Genomic DNA, 11,729 nt, shown 5'->3' with positions numbered 1-11,729 from the left:
TCAGCCACAGACAGCTGCTCATGGTAGGCTTTCTCAGCAGAGATGACCGGGGCATAGGTGGCCAGAGGGAAGTGGATACGGGGATAGGGCACCAAGTTGGTCTGGAACTCTGTCAAGTCAACATTCAGAGCTCCATCAAAGCGAAGTGAAGCTGTGATGGATGAGACTATCTGACCAATGAGCCTGTTCAAGTTGGTGTATGTTGGTCGCTCAATGTCAAGGTTCCTACGGCAGATGTCGTAGATGGCCTCATTGTCCACCATGAAGGCACAGTCAGAGTGCTCCAAGGTGGTGTGGGTGGTCAGAATGGAGTTGTAAGGCTCCACAACTGCTGTGGAAACTTGAGGGGCTGGATAGATGGCAAACTCAAGCTTGGATTTTTTACCATAATCAACTGAGAGTCTCTCCATGAGGAGGGAGGTAAAACCAGAACCAGTGCCTCCACCAAACGAGTGGAAGATGAGGAAACCTTGCAGGCCAGTGCACTGGTCAGCCTGAAAAGTCACATTTTCACAAATGTTAAAGCAGAGAAATAATTTACCAAAATCAAAGCATGTTGGACATACTACTATGTAACATCAGCCCTTTTTTTTCTTACAAGTTTGCGTGTCCTGTCCAAAACAAGATCGATAATCTCCTTTCCAATGGTGTAGTGTCCACGGGCATAGTTGTTGGCAGCATCCTCTTTTCCTGTAATCAGCTGCTCGGGGTGGAACAGCTGGCGATAAATTCCTGAACGCACCTCATCTGGACAACAAAACAAAAATGTAGATTTTTGAGAGCAGTCTCCAAAACAACCCTATACATCTTCATATCTACATAGAAAATGGACTCTTCCAACAACTCAAAAAAGTAAATTTGATCCATGTATTCTATTTAAACTATATTACAAAAGTAGAGAATTGCTTTAAAAACCAAAACAATTTGACCAACTACCATGAAATTACTTGATAAAACTTTAAAATATCATCTAAAAGTTATTTGGCACCAACCAATGACAGTAGGTTCCAGGTCAACAAAGATGGCTCTGGGAACGTGTTTTCCTGTCCCCGTCTCACTGAAGAAAGTGTTGAAAGAGTCATCTCCTACTCCAATCGTCCTGTCTGAGGGCATCTGTCCATCTGGCTGGATTCCATGTTCTAGACAGTACAGCTCCCAACAGGCATTACCAATCTGAGTCCCAGCTTGGCCCACATGAATAGAGATGCATTCACGCTGTTGAGAGTAAACCACACATTTCAAATACCCCAAATGTCTGTTTGCTCTTCAAATTTCAGTTGGATTTTCAGAGACACAACAATATTTAAATACACTGAATGTGATAGTCCATCAACAATTCTATTCAAATATGAACAAATATGGTTAAAGTTGCTTATAAATACAAAGGTATACAGTCTAGGTGAGAATTCAGGTCCTTACCATAGTTATTTTTTCTTCTCCGATGTTCAGGTATCAGAAAGAAGACGAAGAGTTTAAACATCAGCACTGCTCTGCCCTTATATACATCAGTTGGAGTGCACCGTGATTTGATCTGAGCTGTAATTAGAGATCTTCCAGATGAGAACGAGGAAATGATCATCCGCTTTACAAACATTCACACAATACCAAAGGAGGTCACCACCCTACTCATTGTGTATCTTGTTTTTGAGTGTTTTGTTCCAGTGTGTATTCACCTCATATTTAAAAAAAATAAAAAATTGAAGTAAAACCACAAATGAGGGTTGGGTCAACTAAAAAGTAGTTTCACTTGGATGGACTAGATAACAAAGAGACAAAACATTTTATTTTCTTTATAAATGATCAAAGACTACCTGGAAAAAAAAGTCCTTGCTGCACATCTAACAATGTATGTACTCATTTAATTTTGACAAATGAAAAGTGAATTTTTTGTAAGTGTTGAGCGAACTGGGAAATTGTGTCAGTTTTTAAAAGCTGAGAATTTAATGGTTAAATGGCTGAACTTAAACACATTTGCTCAATTTGCAAACTGCTTCCTTTTCTGTCGCAAAGAATGCAAGCGCTGTGCTACGTGTGAGCGCTGATTTGAAGCAGATTTGTGTAGATACTAAAAATGTAGGCTCCCAATTTGTCTCTGTAATGGTTAAGGTAATATTATATACATGTATGTATGAAACCTGCTTCAACTTCCTTATTGGTTTCTCAGTCCATAGTGAGAAAGAAACATAATCCATATGAATTGTCTCATGAGACATCAGCTGAGTGCAAAACAAGTCCGATACAGAACTTAGTGGTAGATTCAGACTTCTGGCTCCAGAGATCCCTTTGGAAGTAAAGTTTTCTACTTTAAACTGACTCACATTCATGTGCAAGTCTGTTTCAGTCAGCTGATAAAACTTTTAACTGTTTATAAAATGGCTCGACCTGATGTCAGAATGCTCAGCAGGTGGACATTTAAAACAAGCCAAACAACTTTCAAGGCCTGGGGGCACCCGCCCTGATAGTAAAACCCAAACCGTGTGGGAATGTTGACTTGGTATAATCTTTTGTTTGCAACTAAAGAGACAAAAAAAAAAAACCATGTCTTTCACCTGTTCATCATATGAGGAAGTTAAACCGGTATTGGATATTTTACAAAAGTAAAAATAATTGTGACTCAGCATATAGATAAAGCTCTAAAGGGCCGTTGGTCACGAAAGTAACACCAGCAGCCAGAAGTCACGAGTGATGACATCGTTTTCACCACTCCAGTCTTTCTTTAAGGCACGTTTTTTTCTCTGTAGAGTGTGAGATAGAAAAGGGGATGGTGGAGGAACTGCACGTATTCCCAAAGCGCTACTTTGTAAACAGTGCTTTCTATTGTGCACTATACATATCATCTTTTTTGGCCTGTAAGTCACTGTTTTTTGCATAATTGTCATGCCCTGCGACTTATACACCAAAGCAACTTATTATTTTTTTTTTCCATATTTATAAACCAATTTTTGGCTGAGATATGACGTTTTTCATTCATTCTGACATTGAAAATATTTAACATTACCATTTTCAGCCACTAGATGGCACTCGAGTAGTATGGCATGCCATTGTGTCATGTAATAGGTAAAAGTGACTATTAATGACACAATCCGCTTGCCAAAGACTGCCACCTTCGTCCAGCTCCGGGATCATGCCTGGAGCAACCGTCAAATCAGCTTCATTTCACTGTGCCGCCCCGGCGAAATGCAGCTAATTTGACCACTAAAGTGCATTTATTAAGTAAAAGTTCAACTGAGACACACCTTTGATATAATGTCAAGCAAACAAACAATTGTTTTAGGTGCTTATCTTGTTAAATTTCGAAGAAATGAGCAGCGTTCCTCCTTCCTGATTTCCTCCTGTACCTCCCGGAGAACCGAGGCAGAAAATACTTTTGAAATACAGCTGATTTGAGCGTTAAAGTCCTTTTATTAAGGAAAAGGTCAACTGAGACACACCTTTGTTATGATTTCGAGCAAACAAATAATTGTTTTTAAGTGTTAATCTTCTTAAATTATTGTTAAAAGTCCTCCCGTGCACGCTCCTGCGGATGCCATTTGGCAGCCAATCATTTTTTGGCACAACACCGGCCCACATCTGCGGGTTGTCAGTGGTGACACGTAACAAACGTGACATGTCAGCAGCGATGCATAATAGATGCGACTTATATGGCCGTATGCACTTTTTTTTGCAGAATGAGAATTATCCTAAAATAAAAAAAAATAAAAAAAACTTTATTCGTAATTACGTTTTAGAGCAAACTAGTCAAACAAAATTTTGTTCATATCATATCCCATAAACTTGAATATCTCTGAGGATGAACACAATTTATTGTTTTTCACTTTTGAGCGTACAACCCGTTTTTCTCTTTTGTTTTGTGTGCTGCCCTCAGAGGTGTTGACTGTTAGTTATAAAGCTGTGACCCACTTCCATTGTGTGGGAGTAAAGGTCTTTCCTTCATAAGTCCTCACCCACTGCAGCACAACAATCTCTTCATTAATAGGCTACTGTAATACCAGCGCTGATAAACACAGAAAGAACAGAGCTGGGGGTGGTGGGAGAAAAGAAAGTAAACTAAGGGGTTAGTTAAGGTTTAGTTGATTTACTGTAACTATCATGTAAAAACAAGTTTACATCATTTTGAATGTAAAGTTAATATTGGGCTGAGTATAAAAACAAAAACGTGGAAAAAGTCTGGATTTTCTTGAATGTCTGAGGCGGCTGCTCAACAAATCTCATCTAAATTACACGTTTATAGTCACAACTTGGATCACCAACACTAAAAGAGTGAAATGAGCCAGTTTTTGTTTGTATGCAATGAACAACAAGAACATCTGTTTGAAAGAGCAGCTTCCAGCAGACATCTTTTGAAGCTGCGTGACACACAATGGAAGTCCATTTCATCTCATCAGGGCAGTGGTGTTTGAACAGGGCTCTTTTTGTCTGCTGCCACCATCTCTAGGTCTGAGGTCAGGAAGGGTTCTGCTTTTTCAAAAAAAAAAAAGTTCCTTCCCAATCAATTTCTTATTGATTACGCTTTAATTCGTGTCTTCTTGTGCACTGATTTGTTGCATTATCACCCCCTTAAGCCAGTCACATAGAAGTCTTGATACAAATTTAAATAAAATTCATTTTTGTATTTATTGTCCAAGTCATTCTGTCACTGAGGTACATTTTTAAAAGCCACAGACCACAAATTCTTCTTTTAGAGATGTTTTTTTTTTTGTTTGTTTTGTTGGTGTCCTTAAATGCTTCAGTATGTTTTCAAGCATAGGAAAATTGATTTTTACAAAGTTGCAAAGACAAAAAAAACTTATAGCTATCTAGCCATCTTCTACTTTTCACTTCCTCATATCTCATTGCGTTTGTTTAGATCATAAAAAAATAGCTTTTGTCTGTCAATCTTTGACATTTCTTTTTAACTGGTAAAAACACACAATATATAACATAATCCAGATTTATGTGTCTATAAGGCTTTCCTTAAGGCCCTGTAAAAGTTGCTGTGACCGATGTACGGGTCACACAAGCCAGACTTTACTGATGAGAGCAGCATTTGCCAAATAGACTGATCCGGGATCTGTTTGTTGAAAGGGCGGCACACCAGTGCAACACACACACACAGACACACACACACCTTCTTCCAAAAGCTCGAGGGGCTGTTGTTTACTCAAATAAACTCTTTGTGAATCGCCACTCTGTCATACGATTAGTTAAACGAAAAGCATTTTCTTCATTTTAGAAATATATAAAAGATCATGCAGTACTAAATGGATGAGGCTGATAAAAGCTGGCATGAATACAAAAATATATTTTTATTTTTTTTAACCTTTTTATACCAACACACCATTAGAACTACAAAAAAAAAAAAAAAAAAAAAACAGTTAGCCAGTTAGCCAAAGAAAGTTTGCCAAAACAGAAGCCAGTTTAGGAAAAATCCTAAGTTCATAAAGTAAGACAATATATAAGTAATCAGAAATAAATGTAATTTGGAAATGATTAAAAATACAAATAAAAAACAAGAAATACAGGCAGCCATAGTTAACAAAAGAGAACAAGTTAGTATATCTTAGATCCTTGTATACTGTTTTTTTTTTATACTTTACATTTTTGCTATTTTTGGATGTAACTGGGACCTTGAGTACACTGTTTTATTCCACCTTATGTGCCACATGTTTTCTGTTACAAATAAAGTCCAGTTGTTCTTGTATTAAACGTCTTTTGAATTAACCACGTGATGCAAATGACAATAAAGAACCTTAAAGTAACAGCATGTGTAGACGGTGTAGTGCGCACATTAAGTCCTAAATCTGTCACGAATGAGAGAAAAGTAGGTTTATTATTTAAAAAATTACTTCTGTTGATGTAATATTTGGTAAGAAAGAAATTTACATTTCTGGTATTCTGGCATTTTGGGTTTTCATGAGCTGTATGCCATTATCATCAGTATTAAAACAATTAAAGACCTGAAATATTTCAGTTGGTGTGCAATGAATCTGAAATATATGAAAGTTTCATTGTTATCATTACATTATGGAAAATAATGACCTTTATCACAATATGCTAATTTTTTGAGAAGGACCTGTATGAACAATGATTTGCTCACGGACAGTTTTGCTTTCTTGAAGATTTAGTTTGAAGCAACAGTGACCTCTAGCGGTACAAATGTATGTGTGCGTGTGTGGGGATTTTCTGAACTTTTTTTTTTTTTTTTTGTAAGCACAGTGACGCTTTATTTGCGCATGCGTAAAATAGAGCACCACGTGCTGAAACGCCATTCATATCTATTTTCGGTATTTAAGGTCGGTGTTCAGCTCTACTGTTTTGGTCCTTTACTCCTGCTTTGTAGTGACTATATATACAAACGTATTAATACTTTTTTTTTGTAGTATTTTATGTAATGATAGTGAAATGTCCTCACCACGCATGGATGTCGGAATGACTGTAGAGCACAGCTCAAACAGAAGTAGATATGTATGCAGACTGTTTACTAATAGTTTAATTAAAGAACCGGAAGTAGTCGTAATTCCGACTGAGCATGCGCATTAGTCTCTCTGTGGAAAACTGAAAACGAGAAGTCTCACACTTAGATTAAACTGCACTTTTGAACTATCTTGCACAATTGCAGCATAACTAATTCATTTTATGTTGACAAATAAAAATATCTATGGAGTGATAGTAAAACGTCAGACCTGCAAGCAAAACTAATTTAATTCAATTTCTTGTTTACAGTTCTGTAAAACTTCTAAATACATACGCACACTTTTTGCCTATATGACTACAATAATAATAAAAAAAAATACAAACATACTATTTGTTGCCGGCGCGTTCCAGACGCGCGTTCACGTCCGAATGACAGGTGGGCGTGGCTTGAGCTGAAAAGCGCACCGCTCCTCGCCCACCTGGCAGTACTCACTCAGCAGGACCACTTTGACGGCCGCTGTGAGAGGTTAAAGAAAAAGAAGAATACATCAAAAACACAACCAAGGTCCCTCTGCTAAGAATCTACCATGGTAAGTCTTTCTGAATTTACTATTTTAGAGGAAGGTCTTCACTCTGAAGTGTTGTTTAGTTTTAAAGTGTTTAAAATAAGAGAGTGTGATGAAGCAGTTCTGACTGTGTGGACCTGCAGCAGGACCAGCCAGGTCAGAAATAGCTCCTGGCTGCCTCAGTGATTGACAGTAAAGCTGATCTGGCTGCTGCCTGACAGAGCAGGTGCTGAGGGCATGTCTCGTTTTTTTATTTCCCCAAGAAAAGACACTAAACAAACTTTAGAATATAAACCTGAGTTCTGTTCTTTTAATAAAAAAAAGGGGGGGATGATTATCTGAAATATAAACATATTTGAAAATGCCTGCACAGTTCTACAAATGTTTGAGAGCTAATTTGTCTGAAGGGAATTAGGTGTGTCTCCCGACATCTTTTAGCAAGTCACTTCAGGCTGAGACAGGGCAAAGAATTCCACACATTATTCCCTGTCCAGTTTCAAAAAAGTCTTTGTGAAACGAACGAGGGCACAATTCTGCACTGAAACTTCAGCTGCAAATCCATCTTTTAGTAAATTAGATTAATTGTCCTTTCCAGTTGATGCAAACACCTCCTGTTATAGCATTTCTACTAGTCATTTCTTTCACTGTTAGGGAAGTCCAACAAGCACACATTTGACCTTGGTGTTCTGTTTGCACTGTGTTGTGTAAACGCCGTGTATCAGTACTGCTATAAAAACCTTACGTCACTGTTTACTGATTTCTTACAGAGTTCCTGCCCTAACCAAATAAGTCAGACGTTTCAAATTGTATTCATCTAACTCCTTCATCATAGTTTAATTAGTCTAACAAAGTTAAGTCGGGTCCTCTGGATGGATAAAAAAATAAAAAATAAAAATGTTGAAACGTTTTGTCTTTTACCCAAAAGACTTGGTCAGTCTGAGGATCTGCAGTAAACTCAGTCTGTTTTTTTTTTTTCTCATAGTGGATCAAGCAGTTTGCATCCAGAACTAGCTGTTCACATGCTAAAAGAGGACCATCAGTCTACAGTTAGTGCCCTGATGGCCGCTTGCTATTCACAGGGGGCTGAGTGATACAACAACAGCATTGTAAGAGGGGGACAGTTGGACACGGAGGCCTCTGCCCCTGTTTAATGATGGGTGGGTTCACAAAGATGGCTTCCATCACTCCTCTCTGTCAAGGATGTGAACATCTTCATCCCTGAAAGAGTGACCACTGGTTTGCAGATGAGTGTAGACCGCAGAATCCCGGCCTGATGATGTTGATCTTCTGTGCTGGTCCATCCTTTTGGCCAGTGGCTGTTTAGTTTCCTCGATGTAAGACTGATCACAGCCCTCCTGACACAATACTCTGTGCCGGGGGACTGGATCTTTGGGATGGACCAGTCTTTACCGTAATGTATTTTAATGCTTGAAAGCTACTGGGACATCATGTTTAAAAATAAACGTCTCAGTTTATAAAATTTCATTAGGTTTTATTAGATTGAAACTGATATTTTTGATGGATGAATACAGAAAACATACCAAGAGAGTCAGTAAATAATGCTACATCAGGTCCAAACACAAACTAGGCCCATATTTACCAAATGGAGAAGGGGAAAATGTATTTTAACCTTATATCAGTAAATTTACAAAACGCTGAACTTCTCATTAAAAAAAGTATGTCTGAGCTCTTCTTTATGCTTTATTCAAAACTTTTCTCTATGTCAAAAGGGACATTTGGCTCAGGAATTGAAACAAGAATAAACTCCTTCGTATCTTTACGAACAGAAGAGAATTTGACTGAATTGTTCCTGGTGGCGCACATTTTACTCACAAACCAAAGTGTGATCTGACCGACTGGAGAGTTCATGTTGACCATGAGGCTGTTTAACTTCAACACCTGCCTGAAGACAAAATACACAAGTTTCCAGTTAGTCACAGTTTCTACTGTGTCAGTTTAATTTCTGTGTTTCACTTTTCTTGTTTACCTTTTCCGAGGCTTTGTCCTTCGGCAGAACTGGAATCTCAAGTCGAGGTGTTTGCACCTTATAGGCGCACCTTTGCTTCTCTCCAGTCACACCCTTTGACATGAAAAGATTGACAGTTGTAGACACATTTGTTTTGTTAATCTCACCCGGAATGACGTTCATGCACAGGGGGGAGTTTTCCGTTCCACATATTAACGACGGCACTACGGTATCACTTTTAGCAGAAGGGTTTTGAAATTCTCCCTGGCAGTGAGCGCTGCTAGGAGCGGGCTGATGCTCAGTGTTTACAGCAACAGTGTCAGGTTTGTGTGAGTTAACTAAAATAGCTCTGCTAACTGGAAAACTCAGGCAAGGCGGGCAAGATTTCTTTCATTTCTCCAAATCAGACATCTTTCTTGAAAAGATGTAAAAGAAAAACAAAGACTAGTTTTATTTCTACCCATTATGATGACTAGGTAAGTGGTCAAAATATATAAAGTAAATATCTTGGCGTAATACAACTTTACCAGTTTGACTTGTGGAAGTACTATTATAAGCCATTTAAAGCGTGTCCACACTCCACTACTAGTAAATTACAATCCAGACAAGTATGTTTGGTTTTTATTTAATTCAGCCGTCATCCCATTGTTTCCTCTGAAAAATAAAAGGCTTAAACCAGTCTGCCTCTTTGTTGACAAACCAAAAAAGAAAAGCCGAAGGGAATTTTCCATTTTGATTTGAATATGATCACTTTCATAGATTATCAATGTTGTCTTGATTTGCAATGGAAATACTATATGTAAACTTAGAAACAAAGCTTTATTGTTTTGAGAATTGTTTTTATATAGAATAGAATTCAACTTTATTGTCATGGCACATGCCACAAGTACAAAGCAACGAAATGCAGTTTGCATCCATCCAGAAGTGCTTAGCAAAATAAATAAATTGGTATATATTATATAATTATATTACTCAGATATTAAAGTATAAACATAAATATTAAATAGTACAAGACATAATTGGCTTCATATATGCACTTAACAAGTAAAAAAAAAAATCTGTTTTTCTGTTGGATTATATTTTGACTGCAATGAGGCTAATGTTCTTTTTAGCTTCATCATCTTCACTGCATAAATAGCAAATGCTCACATGTTCTGACCAGCTAATGAGCTCATGCAATCGCATGAAGCAAAGTGACAGCTGCAGCAGATATTAATAGCTTGGATCTTCTTGTCTTTGTTTCTGTGCTGCCATCAAGTGGCAGATGTAAACATGACTCTTCGAGATTTGCACAGTCTGCCCAATTTTTGGCTGTAATTTTGTGTCTTCTGCACTCTCATCCCTGCCTCCTTTTTATTTGTTCTTACAGCGTGAATGCATTTCTGTCCACGTGGGCCAGGCAGGTGTTCAGATGGGAAACACCTGCTGGGAGCTCTACTGTCTGGAGCACGGCATCCAGCCCGACGGCCAGATGCCGAGCCGAAAGCCCATAGGCGGCCATGATGACTCCTTCACCACGTTTTTTAGTGAGACTGGGGCTGGGAAATATGTCCCAAGAGCCATCTTTGTCGATCTGGAGCCCACTGTCATTGGTTAGTTCAAACAGATGAAGATGCATCTTTGTGATTCGAAGGGGTGTAATGGTATTAATTCAGATTTTCAAATGATATTAGGCACTCTGGCTTAATCGAACTAAAACGTTTTCCTCTAATTAAAATGACTTGTATTTTTTTTTAATCTACTAGATGAGGTGAGGACAGGAATATACCGCCAGCTCTTTCATCCTGAACAACTGATCTCAGGAAAGGAGGATGCAGCTAACAACTATGCCCGAGGGCACTATACCATCGGCAGAGAGATAATTGACTCTGTCCTGGACAGAATTCGGAAATTGGTAAGGAACTATCAAGGTAATCTGTGTAGTTGCTCATTATGAGCTCATGCTTTAAAAGCATACACGAACATATACAGGCAAGCAAAGCACATTCTGCATAATTTCATACCACAACTCAAGCTCACACAAATTTTGCATTCAAATCTAACTCAATAAGTCAGTTTTTTCTTATAGTCCTTTCACATAATGCTGACTGCACCGTAGATTTGCAACAGTGTTTGTAGATGGATAAGCCAATAGGCTCCTTTCTTGATGACGGTAAGGATGGGTCAGATGTTTAAAGAATATGCTGTCCATTATAAGCTTCATACATTTATTTAACAGAACGTCATATAAAACCACACTTTGAAAAGAATATTTACTTTCACAGAAGGCTTTTCTTTGTCAATGTTTTAATTTTCTTTTTGCTTCTGCAGTCAGACCAGTGTACTGGTCTCCAAGGATTCTTGGTCTTCCACTCCTTTGGTGGAGGCACTGGTTCTGGTTTTACCTCCCTCCTCATGGAGAGACTCTCAGTTGATTATGGTAAAAAATCCAAGCTCGAGTTTGCCATCTATCCAGCTCCTCAAGTTTCCACAGCAGTTGTGGAGCCTTACAACTCCATCCTGACCACCCACACCACCTTGGAGCACTCTGACTGTGCCTTCATGGTGGACAACGAAGCCATCTACGACATCTGCCGTAGGAACCTTGACATTGAGAGGCCATCCTATACCAATCTCAATCGCCTTATCAGCCAGATAGTCTCATCCATCACAGCTTCACTTCGCTTTGATGGAGCTCTGAATGTTGACTTGACAGAGTTCCAGACCAACTTGGTGCCCTATCCCCGTATCCACTTCCCTCTGGCCACCTATGCCCCGGTCATCTCTGCTGAGAAAGCCTACCATGAGCAGCTGTCTGTGGCTGA

The 11,729-nt window shown here is 38.7% G+C and overlaps 2 protein-coding genes across 2 annotated transcripts in view; one reads left to right on the top strand and one right to left on the bottom strand.

The window, feature by feature from the left end:
- LOC119419564 (tubulin alpha-1A chain) lies at positions 1-1,474 on the bottom strand (the record flags this gene model as incomplete). Its single annotated transcript, XM_037686908.1, is given in 4 exon segments — positions 1-494; positions 599-747; positions 993-1,215; positions 1,420-1,474. Coding segments are annotated over 4 exon segments (869 nt in total), but the record flags the coding sequence as incomplete, so codon positions are not given.
- Positions 1,475-10,282: 8,808 nt separating this feature from the next.
- LOC119419563 (tubulin alpha chain-like) overlaps positions 10,283-11,729 on the top strand; it is a 1,676-nt gene continuing 229 nt past the window's right edge. Inside the window, exons 1-3 of the mRNA XM_037686907.1 lie at positions 10,283-10,517; positions 10,671-10,819; positions 11,236-11,729. The exon at positions 11,236-11,729 is cut by the window's right edge and continues 229 nt beyond it. Coding sequence (XP_037542835.1) covers positions 10,337-10,517; positions 10,671-10,819; positions 11,236-11,729 — 824 coding nt within the window. The 5' untranslated portion in view covers positions 10,283-10,336. The remainder of the gene's footprint in view (positions 10,518-10,670; positions 10,820-11,235) is intronic.

This window comes from Nematolebias whitei, chromosome 13 (genome assembly GCF_014905685.2).
Source record: "Nematolebias whitei isolate Nwh7 chromosome 13, NemWhi1, whole genome shotgun sequence".
Taxonomy (NCBI): Eukaryota; Metazoa; Chordata; class Actinopteri; order Cyprinodontiformes; family Rivulidae; genus Nematolebias; species Nematolebias whitei.
Note: the sequence above shows the minus strand (reverse complement) of the source record. Positions and strands in the feature narration are given on the sequence as shown.